At 49.7% G+C, this 26,811-nt stretch overlaps 1 protein-coding gene across 7 annotated transcripts in view; it reads right to left on the bottom strand.

The window, feature by feature from the left end:
- Window positions 1–1,283: 1,283 nt before the first annotated feature.
- Window positions 1,284–26,811, bottom strand: part of MGMT (O-6-methylguanine-DNA methyltransferase) — a 298,543-nt gene continuing 273,015 nt past the window's right edge. For all 7 annotated transcript variants that reach the window (XM_042959907.1, XM_042959906.1, XM_042959904.1 and 4 more), the window contains 2 exons: window positions 8,880–9,019; window positions 1,284–1,562 (listed from right to left, as the gene is read on the bottom strand). In XM_042959907.1, the coding sequence (XP_042815841.1) occupies window positions 1,362–1,562; window positions 8,880–9,019 (341 nt within the window). In that variant the 3' untranslated portion in view covers window positions 1,284–1,361. The remainder of the gene's footprint in view (window positions 1,563–8,879; window positions 9,020–26,811) is intronic.

Raw genomic sequence — 26,811 nt, 5'->3', positions numbered from 1 at the left:
AGGGCGTGCTTACAGCTGTCAAAGCTTGCCAAGGGGCTCGGCGAAGCAAGGTGGCCCCGCGGCCTGTCCGGAAATCAGACCTCCACGTGGCCACTGCGGGCGCCGGACAGCGGGCTTTGAGACAGCAGCAGGGAGAAGGATGGAAATCAGAAGGTGATGCAGTAATGGTCCTACCACTTTATTTTTGAGGGGAAAGACCCAGAATTTGGTTGACAGAATAAAAGGATATAACAAATTGCAAATTGGTGAGAAAAGCCTAAAGTCTGTTTACATCAGGCACCGTTCCTTTACCGGCGTTAAGGTAACATGGAATTTAAAATACGCCCAAACCATGCGCATTACAGGCTGTATATTTACCCAGGCTCTCAGTGACACATACAAAGCACCTGAGCTTCCCTGCTGGGGTTTGCGTTGTCACAGGAACCCCTGACAAAAATACAGCTCTCTCCTGCACAGTGGGGTGGAGTTTATTTTCTCCATACATCATACGCTCTATTCTTATTTATCCACATGCATAGCTGCAAGTTTCCCTTGTGTTTCTCAGGTACGGTTAATTACAAAGAGAAAATGACAACGCGATAATGAAGCATCGGACGGTGGCACGTGGTTGGAAACACTCTTCTCTGCTGCCAGCGACAGGAGCAGACCCCCCCCTTCTTGTGTGACCTCTGACTCTTAGGCTCTATCGTCACCTTCCATTTGGAGCGCACAAAGGTCAGCAGCGGCAGGAGAGGGGCTAGGGCCCGAGGAAGACCCTCCACCCTCCGCCCTCAGGAAGGAGCCATTTGGACCAAACTCATCTCAAGGAGCTACTTCTTTTCCCAAATCACTTTGGTAAATGGTTCTTTTCCATTCAACCGATACAACCCAAAGTGTGTGCATCCTGCACTGGTTTTCTGGCGGTGAGAAGAACATCGCTAGGAAACCTCCATGAGCACTGGTTTCCGCGGCCGGGCCTCCCTCAGGAAGGCCTGAGTGGGAGACACCGTCCCGGCAGCCTCAATGGCTAAGCAGAGAGGGGAGCCGGGGAGGCCAGCTTCTCAGGGGGACAGGCCTGCGTCGGGGGGGCCAGGGCCCTGGCGGGTGCCGGATGCTCCCACCTGCCCGGAGGACGGTGGCTCTCAGGCTTGCCGGGCCCCCCACTTTCTTATCCCTGTGTTAACAGACATTAGAAATGGAACGACGACGGTGTGAGAGAGAAACAAACGATGAACAACGGCCAGTCCTCTGAACTCACTCTGCCGTAAAATGTGGAAACAAGAAAAGGCACACACGCTATGTCCCCCAGGACACGTTCAGTTCTTTTAATACCGCACAGACCACCTCCAATGTGCTAGAACCTTTATGTGTCACTCAAGTATTTACTCCCACAAGTCCTCCGTTCCGCCAGCAGGCTGGGGGTGGGGGATGCCACCCCCACGGGAGACTCCCGGACAGCTCGGCTTCTCTGCCAGGCGGCCCTCGTGGGCGAGAAGCCACTCCTTCGTGGCCCGGCCTGCGGAGTAGTTGCCCACGGCTCCACTGCTGCAGACCACTCTGTGGCACGGGATGAGGATGGGAAGCTGCAAGACAGAGAGGCGACCCTGTCAGTCTGGGCTCGGGGCCCGCAAGGTCTCTCGGCATCCAGAGCAAGGCCCTTGACCACAGTGACATGCAGGCCCCCGGCTGGCTGCCTCGGCGCTGTGCACCCCTTGGTCTCTGGGGGTCTCGGCACGGGCCGAGGACGGACACGACGCTCCAAGGCAAATGAACGGCATTTTCCAGAGAATCCCTTTATACCAACATTCGGAAGGAGAAAACTGTCTTTGGTAAGTAATTTGCGGCGTATGCTTACAAATTTCAAAATCACATTTCCAAGTTACGGGGCGGTAGGTAAAATTCGCAAACATTTCGAGAAGTGACAGGAACCTTCAGGGAAGACCATACTCACGCAAGGCACCGGAAAAATGTGGCAAACTGGTACAGTCCCCACCTGCTTTTGTAAATAAAGTTTTATTGGAACACAGCCATGTTGTCTGGGGCTGCTGTTGCAGAACAAAGTATTTACCACCAGGCCCTTCATAGGGAAGGTTTGCCGACCTGCTTCATGCTCTGCATTGCACTGGGAGTGCGTCTCCCTTCCTTAATCCCGGGATACTTGGAAGTTTGAGAAACTCTAGTCCTCGTCTGTTCTCACCTGAGCAGCCGCTGCCACCATCTGGCCCCTGGATACCTGGACTGGGAGAGGCTGGCCAACAGCATCCCTGAGGACTCGAGACCGGGGCCGTGCCCACCCGCAGCCCTCCCCAGGGCGCTGGGGCCTCCCTGTGCGCCCACCTCTGGAGACAGACGGAGGAGTCAGGTGCTTAATCAACACAACGACTTCACTAAAAGCAAGACCACCTCATGATGAAAATCCAAATACAATCCTACAAAGAGAAGCCAACCCACCGTTAAAAGGACCCACTGCCAGGACCAGGGACGGTGACGGCTGTCTGGGTGCCGTGCGTCACTGGGACACACCAGGAAACGGAAGTGAGGGCTGGGCTCTGCGCACCCAGGGCCTTCACCAAACCCTGCCAATCCAACTTACCGGCAGCTCGACATGCTGCGATACTAGTCCCGGAGGAAGGCAGGCTGGCCTGCAGCCCCGGAGGAGGAGGGCCCACATCGCAGGCAGGTCTCCCTACCACACCCTGATGCCCCAAGGACAGGACTCTTCCCCCCCGTGCCCTGCAGTCCTTCTGCCCTTGCCTGGGGCCGGCACAGGGCAGACCCATGGGTGTCTGGTCCTCCACATCCCAAACTGGATACCAGAGCTCACAGGTCCTGGATTCGAGTCGGGACCACGGTCACATGGGTGGTTCGTTATTCCTGCAGCCACACGCAGGCCAACAATCCCATCTAACACACTCCCTGTAGTCAATTCTCCCAGCAGAGAAGACCTCTGTCCTCCCCAAGGGTAGGGGGGTCCCTTTCAGCAGCGGTCCCCAGGGGAGCGCCTGGGTGGTCCCGCCACTGGCCTGGGCTGCACAGACAGGAGCTCCAAGGATGTCCGCTGGCAGACCTGCTCAGGGTCTGTTCTCAGGACGGAGTCCACTGTGGAGGGTGGGCACAGTGCGCCTTGCCCCTGCTTTTGATTTCCATGGGGTGGGACACCCACCGGAAGAAGGGACCCGCCACCGCATCCTTTACCCCCGGCCCGAGGCGGGGAGGACTCCCTGACCAGCCATCCTGGGAGGAAGGCACGGGAATGCCCAGCACCAGGTGGGGTCCTGCGAGGGGACCTGTCTGCCCTGCAGCACAGATGTCGTCAGCACCTGCCTCTGCTGGGGCTGGTTAACAGGGAAGGGGGGCTCATTCCAGCCAGAATTCCTGGGAAGCCCACTGTGGCCACAGCACCTCTCGAGTTGAGCTTTTATTTGAATAAAGCTAATACCCTGCTGTCCTTTATCCACTGCACAGCTGGCCCAGGACACAGGAGGAAAAGAAAGGGAAGAAACTTATGGCCCCTTAAAGCCAGAGTGGACAGGAGCCTGTCTCAAGTTGCTGACCTCGCCTCCCTGGTGGCCAGTGGCCACTATTTAGAGCATGCCAACTGCAGGGGGCACACCGTGTTCCCACAGTGGGGGCTCTGGGGGATGAATGGTCATTTTGCTTAAAGGCCCCGACAAGCAGTTACTCAGAACCCAAGACTTCCCAGGACAGGACATCTGGTGGATTCTCAGCAGAGTTCAAACCTCTCAGGAGATGGTCTGCCCAGGGGTCCCGGGTAAAACAGCCCTCATTCCTAAGTGGCTGCATCTTGACTGGGGTGCAGGGACGTGGGTGGTCAGTCACGGAAGGCCCAGGACATGCTAGGGTGACGGTTCTCATTGTTGTGCAGATCACAGCAGTGCTCCGTGAACAGCCAGCCAGCACGGCTATAGGAACTGGCCCCGCTCTGGAGACAGACCCCCAGCGGACCCCACCCTGGAAGGGAGCCGGGTGGTACCCAGGGACCACTCAGCTCCCATCCTGCCTCACCTCCTGAAGCCCCAGACCTGCTGTCCCCAGCCCCTCTCCGTGCACTCACATGTGGCTATCGTGCTCCAAATGTCCTGCAAGGAAAAACGGCCACTCCTGCAGGGCCCTGAAGGGTGAGAGTTTCTCAGAATCCCTCTACTAAGTCTGCAGCTCAACACAGAGAAGATTCACGTCCCCTACCCCCAAGCTCCAACTCCAAAGACCCGAATTGGACAAAGCGACCAGCGACCAGCCACCAGTCAGCTGAGTTTCTAGGAAAGTGGCTGAACACACGTACCTGGGGTCTCTTCTCATGGCGTCTAGCCGCCCTGTGGCCGTGCACCCACCTCAGCCCGTCACACAAAACAACCCGCCTAGAGTGCCCCCCAGTAGGCCCCGAGCCACACCTGTCTCTGGGCAGAGGGCACGGTCCCCAGTCCCATCCCGGACCCAGCACTCAACGACACCACCAGGGAGAACGTGGCCTGTGCCCGCTGTGGCACATCACACAGCCTCCAACAAGCCTCAGGCCAGGCACGGTCAGCCTTGGGTTACATTTCCTGCCCAAGTTCCCACGGCAGTTTAGGGGCAAGGAGGGGAGTCCAGCCCAGCGGGGGCGGAACCCGGCGCCTGCACATGGCCTCTCCACCAGCTACCCGAGGGGGATCGCTGGCCTTGTGGGTAACCTGGCTTGGATGCTGAGAACCTAACTTCTCCCACATCACAGACCAGTCCCTATTCTGACTGCAAGTTTGGGTTGCCATGGGAACGCATGCAGTCTCAGGGGATCTAAGGACAAGTCGCAGGGTCAGGGCAGGTCTGGGGAGAGCTGGCTTCCCGTCTGTGCCATTTCACACACCGGGAAAGCTCCCGCTGCCGCCCCGTCCCGCAAGCAGCCTATCATCCCTGTCATCTTGGGGGGGAGAATCACAACATTTCAAGTCTGGAATATTGACTTTGATTGAGGGCTTTTATCAAATACAATAAATAGTCACATTAATAATTGCTTCGAGGACACAACAACGTGAAACTCAAGTTTTGACTGATAAAGAGTCGAGCTAGTTTCACAGATGTTTTTAGGTACTGATTCAATTTCCCCACCCAACGCTGACTTCACGGGCGGGCTCTGATTTTCCTCCCTGCTCCGTGTGTCCCACAGACCACAGCCCTACTCCCGTGGAAAGGCAGTGACGGCCACCGCCCCGGCCAGGCTTCATCTTGGGCAGCAACTGCGGGACAGCAGGTCGCTTGCCAAAGACGCACGATTTTTACACAAGAGGCAGGGAGCACCGCTTCTGTCCGTGTTAACTTTGGTGGCGGATCTCAGACGATGAAAATAACCAAGGCCGCCAAAATGTATTTGCGCCCTATGGACATTTCAAAGGATCCATACCCTCTACACTCTCTTCTTGAAAGCCTGTACTGCATAAAATGTAATTTTTATCAATAACCAAGCAGCTCATAATATCACAGCTGCATTGAAATCTTCACGCTGTGAAATCTAATTCATCCAATACTGAATCCATCACTTACACAGACTGTTTCTCAAGTGCTATAAAACTTCCAAACCCATAGATTTGTCTCCAACAAAAATAACACGAAGGGGCCTTTCAATCAATAATGGAATCCCTCTGATTCTGGTGCTGGCTGAATATTTTTTCCAACTTCGCCTTTGTTCTTGTGGTAGCAGCCCACAAGGGAGAGGGCTTGTTTTCACTCGCGGCCTCATCAATACCTAAATCCTGGTGAACAAGTGACACCGGGAAGCTGTAATCAATAGCTCCCTGTGCGTTTTTTTCTTCTGGTCAAATGGTTCAGCCCCACTGACAGCCCTGACACTTAGAACATGATGCTAAATCTTTATCAACAGCCATCTGGGTGACTGGCAGAACAAGACTCGGGGGGTCATTAACGCTCGTGGCAATCTGTGAATAAACTAACTCCTCAGGAATGCGTTTGTTTAGAAAAAAGTGGGGAAACTCTCTGTGCGATGTATTGATTGCCTTTGAACTGCATTTAGCAAATTCTGTCTGAGGATGAGCGGAAGGGTGCTCTTGTGGGGGAGGGCCACGAGGCGTCTCCAGAGTCACTTACAGGAGGCTGACCATCCTCCGTGGTGAATGAGTGGGGGGGGGGGGCGCACCTTCCAGAAGGCTGCCGAACCATCTTATGTGGGCTAGTGAGTCCTCTGTGGAAAACCTGGAAAACCGAGCACTTAGGAAGGGACCAAACCCCCACACGGCAGCAAGCAACGCTTCCTCTGGTGGGGAAGAGAAGCCTGCCCCGCAGCAAGGGCTGGAGTACGAGCCAGCTCGTGTTCGCGGTTATCGCTAGCCATCTAAGGAATGAGTGCACAATGAGCTCCGTGGTGTTTTGCCACATTCCAAACCCATTTTCTACTCTCCTTCCCAAAAGGTACAATTGCTCTACTCAGCCTAAACTGACAGAGATTTTCAACGAGCAACTCTCAGCGATGCTCTGTTGGTGCTGGAGCTGATGCGTGGGGCTCCGCGTTGGGCCTTGTGCCGCCAGCACCAAGGAAAGGGGGCACCCACGTGGGACAGCCACATCAGTCGTGGCAGGTTCCTGGGTCACCTCTTGGACGCCCCAGCCCATTCCAAGGAGGTTTTAGATCAACTTTACGGGAACCCCGCGAGGACCGCAGAGCTCCCTGGGAGGCTGAGCGGAAGTTGGCTACACCTTTGAAGGTTTTCTCGCAGGCGCACCTGTGGCATGTCGGCACCAGGCCTGGAAGCCCTGCTCCGCCCTGCAGCTGCCGGCATCTCCACAACCGCCTCGCGTGGACGGTCCCTGCATGGGTTACGTGCGGCGCCCGACAACAGAGGGACACGTGGCCAGGCCCCGAGGGCTCACCCCTCTGCCTGGCTGCTCGTGGCACAGGACAGCACCAAGAGGAGGGACCAGGCGCTTGCTCGGTCCTCATGCCTGATGTCGTCGCTGCCATTCTTGACCTGGGCACGAGGCGGGGAAGTCAATACGTTGACTTTACGGACATTAGAGATTTAAGCCTCGGGAGATCCTATTTTATAAATTTCAGTGACTGAGGCCACAGTTGAAGAGAGATGTTCATCGAGATTAATAGCAAGAGAAGAGAGTCATGCTGGTTGCAGAACAATAAATGTTTCTGAATATTGCCAGGAGCGTGATCGCTGAACAGTGACGGCACGTCCCTTTCAGAGAGTGAGAAACTGCTGTCATCACACAGAAGGCAGGTGCGGGGCTACGGATGCGTGCCGTCCGTTACCAACGCTTGTTCTCGGAGCAGAGGCGGGCGGCAGCCACGCCCGGGGCAGCGACGGCGGCACCCACCTGCTGCGTCACACGGTGGGAGTCAAGTCAAGCCTCCGTGAGCAGCGTGGGTGACCGACTCTACACACAGGGCATGGAGAGCAGAAATGGGGCCCGCAACACGGATGAAGATCTGGGACAAAGGGAGGATGTCCACAGGACGCCACGACCGCGGGGGGGGGGGGGGGGGGGGGAGGCGGGACAGGCAGAGCCCGGCCGGCTTCTGACGTCCTTCTCACAAGGCGCGAAACGGAGCCCGGATACCACGGTGTCCCAGCCGTCTTTCTATCCAGAGCACGGTCCAACTGCTCAACGTGGAGACACAACCTGGGAGAAGGCGGTGGCCTTTCCGAGGAACGACGTGGGTCAAAGTTTGTCAGAAGCGTAAAAAATCATGCTCATAAACCTGATGCCGAGTCATCCTGTGCGCATAGTCAGCGTGTGCACCCGCAGGGTGTGGAGGGGATGGACTCTGAAGACGCAGCTGGGCACGTGGCAGCGAAAACACAACAGGACGCCCGCTGGGCTCGGCAGCCACGGCCGCCGAGGACTCTAGATGGGGAGATGCGGGCTGGGCGCGACGCGTCGTCCGCATCACATGCTGCTCGGACAATGGGAGTTTAACAAGGCAGAGAGCTCTTCTCCAGGTCAGACACGCATCAAGACAGTGCGATCCACCGCAATCCTCTATGAGCTGCTGCTTAAACCAAACAAGGCCGTGTTGTGCGGAAAGCTGGGTAATCGCCGTCTCCTAGAGATGCCGGGCTCTGACCAAGGGCAGTCGGTGCCAACTGGCAAGAGCGGCGGGTTGGGGTGTGTGAACGCCCGCCTCGCCTGGGTCAACGGGGATGAAGAGAATTTTGAGGACACACAGCAAAGCTATAGCCATTTTCAAAGGAGGGAGGTCTGTCTGATGTAGTAATTCCTCCCCCAGGATGTGCTGGTTCTGTTTCCTCATCCTGACAGGATGGCACGCTTCTATCCCGTCGCAGACGTTCCCACCGCTTCGGGGAGAAACTGTTTCGAATGTGCTAGCAGGCCCCTGCCAGGCTCTGGACAGGCTGACAAGAAAGAACATTCCAGGCCTCACTCAGTTGTACGGGGTCGTCCTCCGGCAGACCTGGCTTTGGGGACGGGGGCGCCACGGCCTCTTCCCCAACTCACGTGGACTTCCTTCCTGAGACAGCATGGCCGGCGGCCCAGGTACGGGTATGACGGGGAGAAAGTGCCCTCTGTCCTACGGGGCACAACAGGCGTGCGGCCACCCCACACAGCCCATCCTCTGGGGAGCTCGGCGTGGCCTGGAGGGGATCTCCCTCTCAGCAAAACGCGACTACAGATGCGCAGGGGGGACAAGGACATGAAAAGGTTGGGGTGAAGCCACCCCCTGGGGAAGACATGCCACCGTCACCACCAAAAACGGGGGGCAGGGGCCGCCCACCCCTCTTCCGGGGGCCCGTACAGATGCCTCCTCTCCTCTGCTCCCCACGCGGTGCCGCACAGGCCGCTTACACTGCAGGGCCCCGGGCCCCCCCCTCCCGCCGCCACCTGCGGCCCCGCTGACGCACCCGCTGGCAGCGACTTACAGGATTGGTCCTCATCGCTCCGCCCACTGCCCGCGCGGCTCGGGGCCTGCCTGCCAGGGCTGCTAATTGCCGGTAAGAAACCGTTTCTCCGAGTCTGACAACCTTCAGCAGCTTCCACAACACCTGTCTGGTGAACGAATCTGAAAGGCAGAATGCAGAATGACGTTATGTGGACAAGCGGCTCCCGCAGCTCTGATGTAGAAACCTGCCGGTCTTGAGACAGAAAGCACGTCAACACAAACAGAGGTGCTACAGTCAATTAAAATGCGGCCTCCACACACGGTCCCGTCACTGTGCGGGCTGGCCCCTACGCAGCCATCCCAACACCACGCGCCCCAGACCTGCAACCGCCCCCTGCGTCCCCGGGTCCCACGCAGGAAGGACCACGTGATGCTCTTCCAGGACTGGGGCACGCACACATTCGTGAGCCCAGAAGGCCCTGCCTGCCCACTGACTTCAGAACCTCTTAGACTGCTGGGTCATTGGCAACGTCAGCTGGGATACACAAGGAAAAAGGAGCCGTGGGCCGGGCTGTGGTTTTATGCTAGGCGGCCACACCCAGCAGCGAGCAGACTCAGAATGCCAAACACCACGTACACGGGGCTGGCAGTGACCTTGGCTACAGGCATCTGCCATGCACGGGGCTGCAAAAATAAAATAACTTGATTCCCATTTTAATTGGCAAGCCACATCAAATCGCGCTTGCTCCTCACCTTGCTGTGGGAGTGAACAGGTGAATGCATGGCAACGTTCTCTCCCTCTGCCTCCAGCTTTGCGAGGGAGGCTGGTCTGAATCGATACCTATTGTCTTTCCAAAGGCAACGCAAGGCTCAGGAGCACTGGACACGGAGCTGTGTCCCCCACGGTGGGGGCGCCGAGCCCTCCGGGGACGGGAGTTCCCGATGGCAACGACAAAGGGAAGGCTTCCACGGGCAGCAGCGGTGTTCCGGAGTGTGTCCATAATAGCACTAATTACACTCGGTGCCAGGCTGGCAAAGTGCGATTTGGTTCTTAAAGGAAACACACCCTTACATGCGTTTTAAATAATAAAAATCACTTCTTAACTGAAGGGAATGATAATCACTTCGCTGGAAAAAAAAAATCTGTTTAGTCTTTATTATAACATTAAGCAAATTAAACATCAGCATAATCCAGGTGATACTAGAACAGGGTCATCAAAGAAATTAACTTTGTTGTTCATTAATTTACATGGATTAGTAGAGGGCAAAAAGATAGCAAATGTGCTCTAGTTTTTTATGATATAATTTCAAACTGTACACCATTTGTGGCAGGAGGGTGACTTTGGGGTTAATCAGACTGATTTGTCCTTTTAATTGCTTTCTATTCAAAGAAAATTCATTAGATAATGTTCTCTTCAAAATTCATGAATCAATTTAACTGAAGAAACCACATTAACAGCTTTGGGTTCATTAGCACATGCAGTTGTGTTACTGGCTGATTGCTCGGAGGGTTTCCTTAGGCAAACACACTCTGTTTACTGTGATTTCTTCAGAAAGGGTTTTGAAATCAAACTGTTCATCATTACTGCTGTTGCTGTTGTTGTTATGCCTCACTTAAAAACAAACAAAAACACACCAAAAAACGAAAACAAAAACAAAACAAGAAGAGGAAGAAGAAAGAGGCGGCAGGCCGCCTGGCAATAACTTGGGGAGAAGGCGATTTCAGGGCCGGAGGTCTTAGAAGAGAAACTGCGCGAAAGCAGCGTGTCGTGGAGACCGCAAGAAGCGGGGAGGCCCGTCTCCAGCCTTCCTCGTGCAGCACAGAGGGGTCGCTGTGTGTGTTCTGCTGGATGCCGCCCGGGCTTTCCAGAAGAAGAGCCCAGAACTTTCCCAAAGCGTAGGACCACGAGGAGAGGTGCTCGTGCAAGCTCACCCGGGGGCGCAGGGCAGCTCCGAGAAGCCGCGGTGCCGCTCCAGCGCCTGCCTGTCTAGGCATAAGGTGTCCGTATGTGAGCACAGGGTTCATCAGACAGTTTCAGCTTCGCTGTCAATTTTTCATGGGAAATAATTTCTCACCCCATACACACCAGGCCGTGTATTAGGAAAAATAGCTCAAATAATGCAATATTTAGGAATCAAGCAAGTCGTGTTATAAATGTATCTGAAAACCCAATTTCACCCTGTAGGGAGCAAATGCATTAATTAGTTGGAGCGGCGCTCAGCGACAGTGCCTCTGACCCTGACCCGTGCAAAATCAGACCATGAAACTGCTCTTCTTTCCAGGAGGGGCTGGCACTGTCGGTTGTTAAATATCATTCTAAAATGTAGTAAAACCTACTCATAAAAATTAACATGCGCTGATGTGGAAGATCTATCTTCTGGATGTGGAGGTGTCCACGTAAGTCCTCGGCGGCTGGGCCATCATTTCAGGTGGCCCAAAGGGCAGCCATTAGATGATCATCCTTTTCCCTCCCATTACGGTCTCCCTGGGGAGTGGGCATGACCCCAGAGCTGTGCGGAGCGGCCTCTGCCGGTCACATTCTGGATGTTCCTTTCCTTCACCCTCTCCTCCCCACCCTTTCTCCTGCCTCTTCTGGGGCCTGGGTACCACGAGCGGAGCCGTGTTCTGCTGTGGGGCCACCGTAGGCTCCGCTGGGGGCTGGCCTGCTTCTCTGAGCTCCGCTCCCTTAAGGACACAGCCGTTTTTGTTTCCACGTGGGTGGCCACTTAAACATGCCCATCGGGAGCACCTACCCCGTCCAAGACTGCTTTCTACATTCTCTCCAGCCGGACAGTATGTCATCAGTCTCCTAGGGGCTCACGACGGGGTTACCAACGGCCATGGAAGACGTCATTCTATGTCACGGACACCAGAATTTTATATGTGAGCTCTCTTCTTGCCACTTGTGGGAGCAGAGATCATGGCAGCCTTCACTGGTGTGCCTGCACTGACACGGCCAAGTGGGGCTCTGATGAGGGAGCCTACGCAGATACCGTAGTCCCCACGTGCGACGGGAGGAACGGACCCAGGGGCCAAGGCAGACTCCAGGCTGCAGGGTCTTGGACGAGTCGCTTCCTTCCCCTGGGCCTCTGCCTCTTCCCCCGTGATGAACACCATCGCGAGAGCTCCCTGGATGGATGTGTCCTGCACCCTCCCATGCACTGCTACACTCAAGCACAGCTGCTCGGTGGCAGGCCTGGGCCTGGAGATCAGGTCTCCTTAAGACCAAGGCTGCCTCCGCCATCTCTTCTCCAGTAAGCAAGAACACCACGCTTCGGAGTTCTTTGGGTAGAATCGTTCTTTCAAGGGGACTCTGCTGCAGGGTGCGGGTTCCTGAGGAAGGGCCGTCTCTCGGCTGCCCAGGCCCTCGGGCTCTCCACCACCAGGCAGCAGCTAGAGGGCACCCGCAGGTGCAGATGCATGGGTGTGCGCCAGCAGGTTAAGTATGCAAGTATTGTCTCTCTCTCTCTGAGGAGAGAGAAGGGTCTTCCGATGCTCTGAGCAGAGGAATCGCTCGCTTTCTGGTATTATCTCTGAACCCTTGCACCCTGGCCCCGAAGCAACCGGGATGCCCATGTCTCTTTCTGTCGGAAGCAGTTGTGGTCCCCGCAGGTGGGCAGGCCCCGGCTGCTTTCCTCCTCTTTGTCTTCTCATTAGTTGGCTCTGGACGTTGGTGCAGTTCTAGGAGGTGTGTATCTGAGTGGGGTAAGTAAGGCCAAATTATGAGCAGGGACCAAACAGGGTCCCTGAGAACTGGACAGTAGCAGGGAAGATGCAGAGAAAGGGAAGTTTGGGAAAGCACACTGAGAAGGTGTTTGTAAAGTCCTGGACTCACTCCTGACCTGTGCACGTGTGGATCACTCTAAATCAAAGACATGGAGAATGGATGTAAGGGTGCTAGACCGGCCACTGATTCGTAGGACAGGACCATGGAGTCTGAACAACAAAATGGACACTGAAACCACAACCTGCAGAAACCTGGTCAGAACTTAGAGCCAAACCCATCCAGGTTGAGTGCCTCCTAAAAAAAAAAAATAGCCGTGCTATACACTGGACTCACACAAGACTGAGAGCCTCAGAACCTAACATTCAAAATGATCAGGATATAATCCCAAATGTCTTGGCAAACAGAGAATCATAAAACCCTCAACTCATCTTGGAAAAGACATTAACAAACATCAAGGCCAAGATGCCACAGAAGTTGGAATCACACAACAAGATTTTGTCCCTGGCATTTTGAGGATTAGTGGACAAATAAAATGGTAAGATATTTAAAGTGTATGATGTGAGAATTTCATATACATGGCCTGGTAACTTTGAAGGATTTTATCTGCAATAAAAATGCTGTAAGAAGGGAAAATACCTTTGAAAGAAATGAAAAGATACCGAGTTTCAAAGAAATACAAGTTATAAAAAAGAAGCAAATGGAAATTTAGTACAGAAAAATACAAAACACAAAAACTGCACAGTCTCAATAGCAGAATGGAGATGCCAGAGGAAACAGTCAATAAACTGAAGTCAACAGAAATGATCTGATCTGAGAAACAGAGAGAAACACGTTAAACAACAAAAAATCAGAAAGTGGATGCGTAGGACAAAATCAAACGGTCTAACAGTCGAATTAACTGGAGTTCCAGAGGAAGAGGAAAAAGAGTACAGTGCAGAAAAAATGCTAGTCAATGATAGCTAAAACTTTTCCAATCTGGCCAAAGATATACGACAAGTCAAAAGCCTAGTAAACCACAAACAGGACAAGCCCGGAGCAATCTACTCCCACACATATCATGACAAAGCGGGCAGGTAAAATCGAAAGACAAAGAAACTCTCCAAAACAACCAGAGAAAAATGATGTGTTATTTAAAAGGGAACGAGGATTTGAATGCCAGTACAATTCTCATCAGAAACCATGGAGGTCAGAAGGAAGTGAAATAGCAATTTTATAAAGTGCTCGAAGACAAGAAAGAAACTCAGAATTCTATATCCAGTTAAAAAAAAACTCGTCAGAAATAAAGCTAAAATTAAGACATGTTCAGACAGAAACAAAGGTGCTGCCAGTAGAGGTGAGCTAAAAGAATTGCTGAAGGAAGGTCTTTAGCAAGAAGGGACCTCAGACTGGAGGGCGCAGCCTGGAAGCTTAGCAGTAAAGTCAGAACAAAAGGAATGGTAATTATCTGGCTAAATACCCTGGACTGTCCTTCTGATGAGTTCTTTAAAAAAAAAACAAAAAAAAAAACTGAGAACAATCTGAGGGTTGATGGGGGGTGGGAGGGAGGGGAAAGTAGGTGATGGGCATTGAGGAGGGCACCTGTTGGGATGAGCACTGGGTGTTGGTATGGAAATCAATTTGACAATAAATTTCATATTAAAAAAAATTAAAAAAAAAAGAGGCAGACTGGGCAGACTGCTCTGAAAGTTAAGTATGCAAGGATTATAATCCCTATAAAGAGATAATGCAGTCAAAAACCTAACAGATAAACAAAAGCTACAGAACAAGAAGTTAAAATAGCCCCAAAGAAGGGAAGGGAAAAGAGAAAGGAAAAATAGAAAAGACAGAAAACAAATAATTATGTAATAATAAAGTCATAAGAAAACAAGTGAAATAAACATGTAGATAGAAATTCTATCGTACTAATAATTCCATTAAATATAAATGGCCTTTCTTCACCAATGAAAAAATAATAGTGTGCCAGATGGATTGAAAAAATAACCCAAGTATGTGTTGTCTGCAAGAAGTTCACTTCAAATAATAAATAGATACAGATGCGTTAAAACTAAAAGGATGGGAAAAGCACACCATGAAAACGGTAATCTAAGAAAAGTTAGTAACAGACAAAGCAGATTGAGGAGCACAATTTCCAGGGGTAAAAAGGAATGTTACATGGTGACAAAAGGGACGGCTCACAACCAGGACACAGCAACCCAAAACCTTTACGCACCTAACAAGAGAGTTTCAAATAAATAAACCAAAAACTGACAAAACTGAAAGGAGAATCAGACAAACCCACAATCACACTTGGAGACCTCACTTCTCTCTCAGTAACTAACAGAAGTAGTTGACAGAAAATCAAGGATACAGAAATGAAAAACACCATGAGCCAGCTGGTTTCAACTGATTGACACAACACGCTATCCAATCACAGAATATACATTCTTTTCACATGCACACTAAAAACCGACCAAGATACACCACATTCTGGGTCATAAAACAAGCTTTAACAAATTTGAGATAATTGAAGTCATTCAAGTCATATTCTCTGATCATAATGGAATTAGACTAGATATTAATAACAAAAAGATGATTGGAAACCTCCAAACATTTGGACAGAAAACAAGGCATTTTAAATAATCTATGGGTCACAGAGAAAGTCTTTAGGCAAATTACAAAAAGAATACATTGAACTGAATACAACTGAAAATACAGCAGGTCACAATTTACAAGATACAGCTGAAACAATATTTAGAGGGAAGTTTATAGTATTAAATGCATATTTGACAGAAGAAGGGTCTCAAGTTAATAATCTAAGCTTCCACTTTATAAACAAGAAAGAGCAAAATAAAACTAAGGAAGGAAATAATAAAGGTAACAGCAGAAACCAATGAAATGGAAATAAAGAAAATGATAGAATAAAATGCATGAAACCAAAACTGTCTTCTTTGAAAAGATCAATAAAATTGATAAAGCTTTAGCAAGACTGGTAAAAAAAAGGGAAGAAACAAGTTATCAACATTAGGCATAAAAAAGGGGATGTCATGACTGACTTCACAGACAGTAACTGGAGAATGAAATATTCCTACAAATAACTCTATGCGCAACAATGAACAACATGGATGAAACAGACCAATGTATCAAAAACTACGAACTACCAAATCATATCCAAGGTGACATAGATAACTGGAATAGTCCTGTAACTATCACCGAACTTTAACTGAGAGTTAAAAATCTTCCAAAATCACTAGGGCCAGATGATTTCACCATTAAATTCTATCAAACATTTAAAGAACAAATACATCAACTCAAGACAATCTTTTATAGAAAACAGCAGAGAAGGGAACACTTCCCAAAACATTTTATGAGATTGGAATTACTCCAATATCAAAACCAGAAAAAGTCCAAATCCAGAAAGGTACAGATTAATATTTCTCATTAACTATGCAAAAATTCTCAACAAAGTACTGGCATATCAAATACAGCAATATATAAAAGGAAGAAGACAGCAAAATTAAGTGGAGTTTGAGGAGTCAAAGCTGATTCAATATTGGAAAAATGAACCTACATATAAAGCTACAGTAATCAAGACAGGGCATATTAATAAAGAATATATAAATCAGTGGGACGGAATAGAAACAGACCCACACAAATACAGAAGGAAAGGCAATTCAATGGACAAATGATAGTATTGCCAACAAATGGTTCTGGAACAACTGTAAAGCCAAATGCACACAAAACAAAACAAAACAAAACAAAACAAAACAAAACAAAACAAAACAAAACAGAAAAACACAAAAAGATTCTAGATACAGACCAGGTATCTTTTACAAAAACTAAACATAGATCACAGACCTAAAACTAAAAGGCGAAACTATAAAACTTTCAGAAGGATATACAGGAAAAAAAATCCAGATAATTGTGGGTTTAGGGAAAAGTTCTTAGAGGCAGTATGATCCATGAAAAAAATAATTGGACCTTATTAAAATTAATTTCTGCTTTGTGAAAAGTGCTGTTAAGATACTGAAAAGGAAAGCCACAGGCTGAAAGAACATATTTGCAAAACACATATCTGGTAAAGGACTTGTATCCAAACTATACAAAGAATCCTTAAAACTCAACAACAGGAAAATCAAACAACCCTATTATAAAATAGCAAAAGGACATCGCACCAAAGAAGATCTACAGACACAAATAAACATATGAAGAGATCTTTAAAATCATTTGTCATCAGGGAATTACAAATTAAAACGATGAGGTACAATTTTATACCTGTTAGAAGAGCCACACAAACCGACCTCCAAATCCGACAGTACTGACCGCTGATGAGAAAGAACATGGAGCATCCGGGATACTCATTCACTGCTGATGAAAAAACAAAATGGTACAGCTACGTGGGAGAAAATCTGGCAGCTTCCTACGAAACTAAACAGAGGCTTACTGTATGAACCAGTAATTGCACTCCTGAATATTTAGTCAACTTATCTGAAAACCTGTGGCCACACAAAAACCTCCATGTGAATATTTATCTCAGCTTTATTCACTTATTGATAAAAGCTGGAAGCAACTAAGATGTCTTTCAATGGATAAATGGGTAAACTATGGAACATCCATACAGTGGGGTATTATTCAGTCATACAGAGTGGATCATCAAGCCACAAAATGACATGGAGTCACCTTGATGTGTATTTGCTAAGTGAAAAGAGCAAAAGCTACATGCCGTCTGATCCCAACTATGTGATGTCTTGGAAAAGGAAAAGCAACACAGATGGAAAACGCTTATATGCAAAATATACGCAAATTAACAACAAAAGCATTTAGAAGACTGGTGGATCCCAGGAAGGGGTGAAGACTGACAAGAAAATCGAAGTGTATTACAACTTGTGAACATATGAACAACCTCACTGAAGTTGGCGGGAGGGAAAACTGGTGACCAAAGAAACTCTGGAAACGAGTCTGTAAGACTAACAGCAAAAAGAATTGCATATACACACTCTACTCGATACAGATTCGCATACTACTATATGGTATACTGGACTGGATCAGTTAACTAAATGGCTGGTGGAAGGTGGGAGCCAGTTATGTTCACTTCTCAATCTATTAAAAATAAACAAATATGAACCATAATAGTAACAGTCTAATGAAGAAAAACATGTATCAACCGAGGCAAAAAAAATTTAACAAAATTCAGTACCTATTCATGATAAAATCTCTCAACCATTTAGGAAAAGAAAGTAACATCCTCAACCTGATAAAGGTATTGACCAAACAAAAAGACACAAAAACAAAAACAAAACTCTAGCACTAATGTCACACTTAACTGTGAAAAAGTGAATGCATTTCCCTCAAAAGTAAGAAAAATGCAAGGATTCCCACTACTATTCAACATCATAGTAGAAGTTCTAGCCACTGCAATAAAGCCAAAAAATAAATAAATAAAAGTCATACATTTTGGAAAAAAGAAAACTGTCCCTATTTACAGACAACATGACAGTCTATGGTAAAATACCCAGGAATCTACCCACCCCCACCCCACCCCACCTCCCCAAAATCTTACAGTGAGTTTAGCTAGGTTACTAGATACAAAGTCAACACAGGAAAATCACACTTGTAGGTTAGTGTTATGTATAAACTGATGAAATGTTGTTAAAAGAAATCAAAGAATACCTAAATAATTTGAGAGACATATTCTGTTCATGGATAGGAAGTTCCAATATAAAAATTTCAGTTCTCCACAAAGTGATCTATAAATTTATTTCCCTTCCAGTCAAAATGCCAGGGAATTACTGTAGATATAGACAAGCTGATTCTAAAACTTACATGGAGAGGCAAAGGAACTTGAATAGTCAAAACATTTTGAAAAAGGGAAGAAAAAACTAGTTGGAGAAATCACACTAACACTTTTTTAAGACTTACTATGCTGTACAGGAATCAAGATAATGTGAAATTTGTAAAGGGGTAAACACACAGACTGATGGAACCTGACAGAGATTTCCAAGAGACCCACATAAATGTGTCCAAATAGTTTCTGACCAAGTTACAAAAGCATTTCGATGAAAAAGGATATTTTCAGAAGTGGTGTTGGAAAACTGGATAACCACATGCAAAACACTGGATCATGATATAACTCTTAGACCTTATAAAAATTAATTCAAAGTAGATTATATCCCTAAATGTAAAACTTTAAACTAAAAATATTTAAAAAATTGTATACCTTATGAAAACCAATTCAAAATACATATCTCTAAATGTAAAACTTTAAACTAAAAAAAAAATTAAAAGAAAACTTAGAACATCTTTGTGACCTGAAATTAGGCAAACAGTTCTTAGACATGTCATCAAAAAGCACCATCCATAAATTAAAAAAATAAATTGGGCTTTGTCCAAATGAAAAAAAACAAAAACAAAAACAACCTGGTCTGTGAAAGTCAAGTGTTAGCAGAATGTTGCACATTGGGAGAAAATATTTGGAAATAACATACTCAACAAAGAACTTCTAACCACAATATATAAAGAACTCTCTAGAGTCAACAGTGTTAAATCACATCATTTAAAAATGGGCAAAAGACTTGAACGGACAGCTCATTCGAACGGTAAATGTTTGAATAAATGTTCAACATAACTATAAGGGAAATGCCACTTGAAGCCACAATAAGATGGCATTATAGACCTATTACAACGGCTATAATGAAAATTATATAAGCAAACAAAGGTATATCTACACCATGGACTGTGACAATTAAAAGGCATAAGCTATAGACACATACAGAAATTTGGATGGATCTCAAAGGCATTAAGGTGAATGACGGAAGCCAGGCTTGAAAGGTTAAATGCTGAGTCCAAGTACATGTGTCACGGGGATGGAGAACAGACCAGTGGCTGCTAAGAATCAGCAGAGAGGTGGGGGCAGGGGCAGCAGTGACAACAGAGGGGCAGCAGGAGGGAGCTTTTAGGACGATGAACCCCGAGTCCTGATTATAGCGGCAGCTACAGAAATCTGACCCGTATTAGAACTCATAGTACTGCACACCACGAAAAGTCAATTTTACTCTATGTTAATGTAAAAAAAAAAAAAAAAAAAAAAAAAGAAAGTTGGAAAACATAGAGGGAAACCTTTTCCAATCACTTCATTTTTAATCAACCTCCCTGAAGTTCAAGATGCCCACTGACAGCAGAGCCTCGGTCACATTCCCTGCAAACGACTTCCCCTCTCCAAGGCCCCCTTCACCCCCAACGCTCTCTGTACGGTCACCTCAAGGGTCCCTTCTGTTTGGCCCAGCTCAGGGAGACCAAGGACCTGCCTTATGGGTCTCCACCCTAACGCTCCAGGGCTGTGGCTCGGGCGGAGTTCCAGCAGCTCAGCCTGGTGCCTCTGGACAGGCCAGAGCAGGCCACCCCGTTGCTCAGCAGGCCCAGCAAGGGGTGCGCCCGAGGGGGCCTTTAGAAACATAAACGAGTCCCCTGGAGACGGCCTTCCTTCCCGAACTCCACACTCATCCCCAGCAACCGCAGCATCTTCGGACATTAGGAGCGACTCTCCAGCTAACGTGTCAATAATCCGTCCGTGCCTTCCACACGCGCCAACATACACGTTACACGGTAGCTACGAGATAGAGGGCAAGTAACTCGATTTACTTCAACATGCTCCCCATGGCCTCCACAGACCCAGACGTCACAGAGGAAAAACAAAAGACATACAGAGGAAAAACAAAGGAAAAACAAGTTTATAGGAGGTCACTCGCGCATGTGCGCAAGCTGGAGCTTCCTGACGGTGGGACAGTGCAGATGCACTGATACATGAAGTGCATGAAGCGTGTGAAACATGAAGTGTGTGATACATGAAGTGTGTGAAAATCTACTGTGGACCCGCAATCCGGGTCAGGACAGCACAGGGCCACCTACACACGGTCACAGCTCTGCCCATGGGCAGACTGGCCAGGACTGTGGGGGAACAGAGCCCCACATCAACCTTTCAATTTTTTTCTGTTTTTAGAGAGCACGCTCAAGTGGGGGAGCGGGCAGAGGAAGAGAGGGAGAGAATCCTAAGCAGGCTCCACACTCGGCATGGAGCCCGATGGGGGGCTTGATCGTACAGCTCTGGGATCATGACCTGAGTTGGATGCTCAACTGACCGAGCCCCCCGGGTGCCCCTCAAATCTTTATGTGCAACGTATTACAGAACAGGCTGCAAAACCCTGTGGCACTGGCTGCTGTGCACCAACCCCATCTCCGGAGCAAGGAGACCAATCAACTGATAGGGGGCTGGGGGCCTGGGTCCCGACAGATGGGCAGGGGTTTCCCAGGCAGGAGAAGGGGGGTGTCTCACACTCGGGAGACGAGCCCGCAAACAGGGAAGCCTGGGGAAGACGCCTGGGCAGACAGTGGCTGTTTCAGAGGCAAGAAGAGGCTCTCGTCTAGAACCGTGCACGGGCCACTCCATGTTCTGCTGTCACTATCTTCCTAAGGGCTAGACCAGAGGGCCTCTTTCCCAGCTGGGAGAACGGGACCTCTGTGACCCAGGCATTGCTGGGTGGATCCCATCCACCCCTTGTGTCAGACTGTAATAGCTTTTCAGCGAATGGTCACTAAAGCCACATACAGAGGCAGAATTCATGGCCTGTAACATTCACAAAAAAGAAGGTACCTTCCCCGCCACTCACACACTCTAAGGCACTTGGCTCACCCACAGTGAGCCAGCCAGCCTCCGCAGGCCTGTGTCCACAGTGATGTCTCAGACACTCAGGGGCCTCTTGGCCTCTCTGGGGGCACAGCTCAATGCTCTCTGGCACGTGGAGGGGAAGAAGACACATGAAGGCACTTGGCCTGGCCATGGCCCGGGCCCCCTGCTCTGTGTCCCACCTTCCCAAACACCACGCAGACACAGAGCTTCCTGAGCTCTTAGGAGCTGTCGCTAATTTTCCACTAAAGTCCTCAACACCCACTCTGCAAAGCTGACATCACTATCCTCATTGAACAAATGACAAAAATCAGGCTCAGTGCCATGGCTTGACTACCGTCCACACAGCTGGCTGGGTGCTGGACTCGTCTTACTGCTCCCTGGGGCCTAGAGGGCAGGACCTGTGCACCCTACTGCCAAAGTGGGTTTTGGTGACAGGGTCCCTGTCTGTCTGTAAGCTAGTCCCAAGCTCAGGGGCTTGGCTAAGGCCTTCTGTTCTGGATGAGCCTTTCTGAGCTCCCCTTCTTCAGTGTCCACTTACCAAGTTCTTCTGAGAAATGAAGACCACACCATGAGTGAGTGATGGCAGACAAGCCCTGTGGTTTTGGGGTGTAAGCAGTGACTGTGCGAAGGATTAACTGCACGAGTGACTTTGACAATGGACAAGCCAGAGAAAACCTGCCTCTGTCCCCAAAACAGAGACGCTAATGCCCATACCTTTGGGACCCTTCTATAAAAACTACGTGCAGACAGTAGTTGCCGTCCCCAACGTGCATCTGGTTCTAAGCCCGACATTCCCCTGCAGCCCTGAGTGACTCTCCTAGTCAGTGGCGGACACCCCAGGGATGGGCCCGCGCCCAGTATGGCTACCTGTGCGCGAGGCTCTGCGGTAAGACAACCCCACGGAATGCTTACAGAAGGAGGCATGTGCCTTTCACAGGACACCTTTAGGGAGTCCTACCCGCCCAACCCCCCTTTCCAGAAAATCCCTGGCTACTCCGTTGGGTGTTACGCGCTGAGCCAGCTGGTAAGATGCCAAGTAAAGATGGCCTGTTATTTTGCGGCCTCAGTGCTTGTGGCTCCAAAACGATTTCTGCTGGCCTAAGGATCGGTGTTATTAAGTAGGCTGAATTTTGGATCACTTTCCACAAGTCGAATCCATTCCTGTGTAAGAAAAATTGCCAATGTGCAAGTATTTCAAAGTACTGAACACAGACGATTTTAGGTACACAGTAAGTAGTCAATAAAAGCCTGGTCAGTGTACATGATGCAGAGTTGAAAGGCTATTCTGGAAGGCAGCTACGCTCACCACTGTACCACCAATGCTAGAAAGGCTGTCTTGAAAGAGATGTTCCTCAGAGGTTCTGAGCGATGCTGAGGAAATAGGGGCATGAGTGCTATTCTGAAAATTCATTTGGAAATTTTGGTCAATTTGCTTACGAATCAACGATGGTTCATAACTAGTGTTAACGTTTCTTACTGCACACCAGGCACCGTGCAACCTGCTTTATCATATTGAATCCTTGACAGCCGCCATGACTCTGGTGTGACTGTCCTCTCCTCGGCGGGTGAGAGATCCCTGGGGCCCCGGATGGAGCAGGCTATCCAAGGGCATGCTGGGAAGGCCCAGGCCAGCAGGGGGCCAGGCTCTCGGGCACAGGCCTCCATCACCGGCATCGCACAGTCTTCCACCACGCCCTCATCACCCCCCACAGAGGTACACAACTGGGCTGCTTCCCACCCCTCCATCTTGGTTTCATCCTGGTCTGACGGGACCAGCGCGAAGGTACACGCTGCACAGAGGTCATCAGAGCTGACCTGTGGGAAAGGCGCTTTGTCCATAGGGCCTGCTGTCCATCCTTGGATTCCTGTCCCCCAACAATGACGCATGCTTAGCCAAACGGCAGTTTGGGAGGGGAAAGGAGTGCCCAGCAGACCCTCGTGCCCCCGTGCTGGCCTGCCTACCTTTCTCTCCCTCCCAGGCTAGCCACAGGTGGCCCATTCTCCCCTCTGCCCCTGACCTAGGAAGGCGGGCAGGTGTGACACCCACAGCCCAGGGCTGTTCCGGGATGAGCCCGCCGGGGAGGACGGCGTCCCGGCCGTACACGAGCTTACCCTGCCAGACGGGGAGACAGGCCCGGTCTCCGCCTCACGGCATTCTGCTTCTGGTCCCGTACGTGCATTCCGGACCCACACGTTCCGCCCAGGTGGCGGCTGGGCTCTGCGGCCAACAATACTGTGTTTTTAGTTCCTAAATTTCCCTTTCGTGACTAATATCAACATAGGTCAGGGAAGGAAGAAAGACGTGTGAGGTGATGTCCATGCGGATGTGAAATTCCCTCCTGCCAGCGTGGGGACACGGCGCGGGGCTCTGCTTTGCTTCTGGGTCTGGCCGATGCCAGAATGAGTGCACGGCACAGGTTGACCTAATTTGTTAACAAGTACCACAATCGTACGCATCTCTAGCTATGGGCCACAAAAAAAAAAAAAAAAGATTTTGGGATGCAGTTTAAAAAAACAAAATAAACTGAAAAAAGTCCACAAAGCACAACACAAAACTTTTACTACCCCTTGTATAGGCAATGAGTAATTTTTAGGCGCAATAAAATTTTTGATATTTTAGAACAGTGGTCCTCAAAGTGTGGCCTGGGGAGCTTTAGGGGTCCCTGAGACCCGTTTAGGGGGATTTTCACAGTAACACTAAGATGTTATTTGCCTTTTTAATTCTCCTGCTCTCACAAGCATGTAGGAGTTTTCCGTAAGCTAAATGACGTGTGATACCACAACAGATTAAGTGACAGGGTAGCTATGAGAATCCAGCTGTCTTCCATTAAGGCAGACACTACTGAGATTGGCAAACACATTAAAAAAAAAAAAAAAAAAAAAAAAAAAAGCCAGTCTTCTCAGTAAGTGTTTTTGGTTTTGGAAAATAGCCATTTTCATACAAAATATATTATTTTTGATAACATGTAGCAAATTCATTGTTATTTTTAAAAGAACTTAAGGCCTTAAGAAGTCCTCAGGTTTAATTTCCAGCTTGGGAAATGCAGACAGACACAACCCTCACAATCCAAGCTCTTTGGGGACCTCAGTAATGTCGAGCAGATGGAGGGGTCCAGATGAACACAGGGTCTAAAGGGTGACGCCGGCCCCTTTCCAGGCCTAGCCAGGCCGAGCAGGGCACTGTGCTCATGAACAGAAACGCGCCCGCACGCTCGTCCGGTCCTGGGCGCACGAGAACACAATCACAGAGCTCATCTCGCACACGGACTGGACTGTTAGCCCTCGGAAATGAACCTCCCGCCTCACGCACGTGCGACGAGACGACGCACACACCCAGCGAGGCTTCTGCCAGGTGAAGGGGGCACCACGTCCTCACGGCGGCACCGTGCGTATTTGTACTCACCTTCCCAATAATTAGAGTGCCCGAAACTTATTTAACGAAAGAATTATGCCCAAGACTGTAAGCTCCAACTTAAGGAGGCCTACAGAGAGATGATTAAACCGTGAATGTCCTGGTTTGAATGTGAATAATTATGTATTAACACCCTTCACCATTCAAATAATTGTCATTCAGCTCAAAGCAGAAGAACCGACTCTGAACAGGTGTTAATGGTTTCCGGACAATATCAGAACCACAGAGAAACACAGGGCGTGAAAACGCTGAGGGGGAGAGAAGGAGAGTACGTGTTTAAGAACGTGCACCTGAGTGCATGCTGAGCACTGGGGGGCCACTGAAAAAAGGCCGGATCGAGAACAAGTCCGAGCCTCCAGTCCTGGTTCCCTTGGGCCCCCCCCGCCCCCACGCACCTCACCTAGACTGTTCTCCTTCGGGACACTCGGTTTCTCCTCTTACAAGTTCTCCCAGCTTTCGTGGCCAGGACTCTGGGACCTGCTCCCCTAACCAGGCCCCCGACCGGCCCATTCCCCAGAAAGAACCGAACGCTGTTCCCCACACAGCACTCACACACAGGGTCGGTGCTCCTTCCCCGCACAACCTTGTGAGCAGAACAACAAAAAGGTGGAGAATCAGATTTAAAATGACACAATGTCACCAGTGTACACAACACAATGTTTTCCAACATTGCCATCCCTTCATCCACCCTGAGCAGCGACAGGAAGGCCACTGCTGATGTCATATCACACCTTCTCTTTGGTGGTTTCAGTCACATGGCAGAGAAGGGACCAGCTGAGCGCGTTTCAGACCCATGCCGTTTCACGCTAAATACACAATGACGTGTGTACGTACCACCCCACCCTGCTTCCAATCCAGTTCAGAAACTCCTGTGCACCCAGTTGGAAACTTCTAGAAGCCTCCTGCTGGCCCTCCCGAGTAGTGGAAAGGGAGCCTTGCCAGCTTCACCAGGAGGCCTACTTGGCTGCTCCTGGAAAGTCTAAACATTGTTTGCTTCCTGAAGCAGGGTAGCGTCCCACAGTCCTAGCCCTGACACCCAGGCGCTTCTGTCCTTGGACTTAATTTCTGGGAATACTGACAAATCTATAAGGGGTGGGTGGGTCTGCGTGGTCCCCACCCATATGGCTTCTTGAGCTCCTGTGAAACAGCCCTGAGGTCTGTTAAATAATTTTAGCTAACTTTTGAAGACCAACCTAACAGAAAGGCACTAAGCCCTTAATTTCTTAATGAATTATTCTTTACCGTAGGACAGGGATTATGCCATGGAGAAGGCATATCATTACTGAGAGAGCTGTCAGGAGGACAGGCAAAAGGAAAACTGGCAAGCTTTAATTTCTCTGCAGAGAAATGAGGGGCTCTTTGGGGATTAATCTCAGTATCAACATTGAGCCTTTGCCGCAGGGCAGCTGAAGAATTCAAAAGAAGTTGTGACTGAATTTTGAGTGATGGAATCTAGCTCCAATTGTGCAGCTGACTTTGGTTTCTCACCTATTCAAATGAGGACGAGGCCGTGCAGGTGTGGGTAGAGGGGGTTGCCACAGGACCGGTAACGCACGTGCTCTCTGCAGGGGTGACAAGGACGGAGGGAAGGCCAGGCAAGGGCCTGACTGCGACACTGCACTGAACATACACTAAGGAAGTTCTCCTAGGCAGAGAGGGAAATGGAGGGCTGGGGACGTTTCCGCCTGCTGCCTGGCCAGGTGGGTTCAGGGACCGGGGCCAAGGTGCAGAGAGGGGCCTGCTGGGGACAACCCTGTAAGACAGCTCACTTCCGGCTTCTTCGGCTTTTCACACTTGGCATTAGATGTGTCACCTGCAGTCAGTCCTCGTCCATGACAAACAGATGCAGTGGTTCTGCAGTGGTTCTCCCCCTGCTCTGGGTACGAGAGAGGCATTTACCTTCTAGCACTCCCTGGGCCTGTCTGCGAAGCCCAGGCTGGAGGCCGAAATGAGCAGGGCACAGAGCCCGGGGGGCACACAGACAGTGGGATCTCTGGCTGGTGATGGGAAAGAGCCGCCCTGGGGTAGGTGGGGGGTTGGTCTGGGGACTTTGCTCCTTGGCTAAAGGCTGGTCTACAGTGTCACCAGAGAGGTGAGGTTGTTGTCACCAGCTCAGTGCTGTTGCTGGGGAAAATGGGCCTGCGCCTGTCCACAACCACTCAGCCCTACCTGT

Source organism: Panthera tigris, chromosome D2 (genome assembly GCF_018350195.1).
Source record: "Panthera tigris isolate Pti1 chromosome D2, P.tigris_Pti1_mat1.1, whole genome shotgun sequence".
NCBI classification, from domain to species: domain Eukaryota; kingdom Metazoa; phylum Chordata; class Mammalia; order Carnivora; family Felidae; genus Panthera; species Panthera tigris.
The sequence above is the reverse complement of the archived record's forward strand: the minus strand, read 5'-3'. Positions and strand labels throughout refer to the sequence as shown.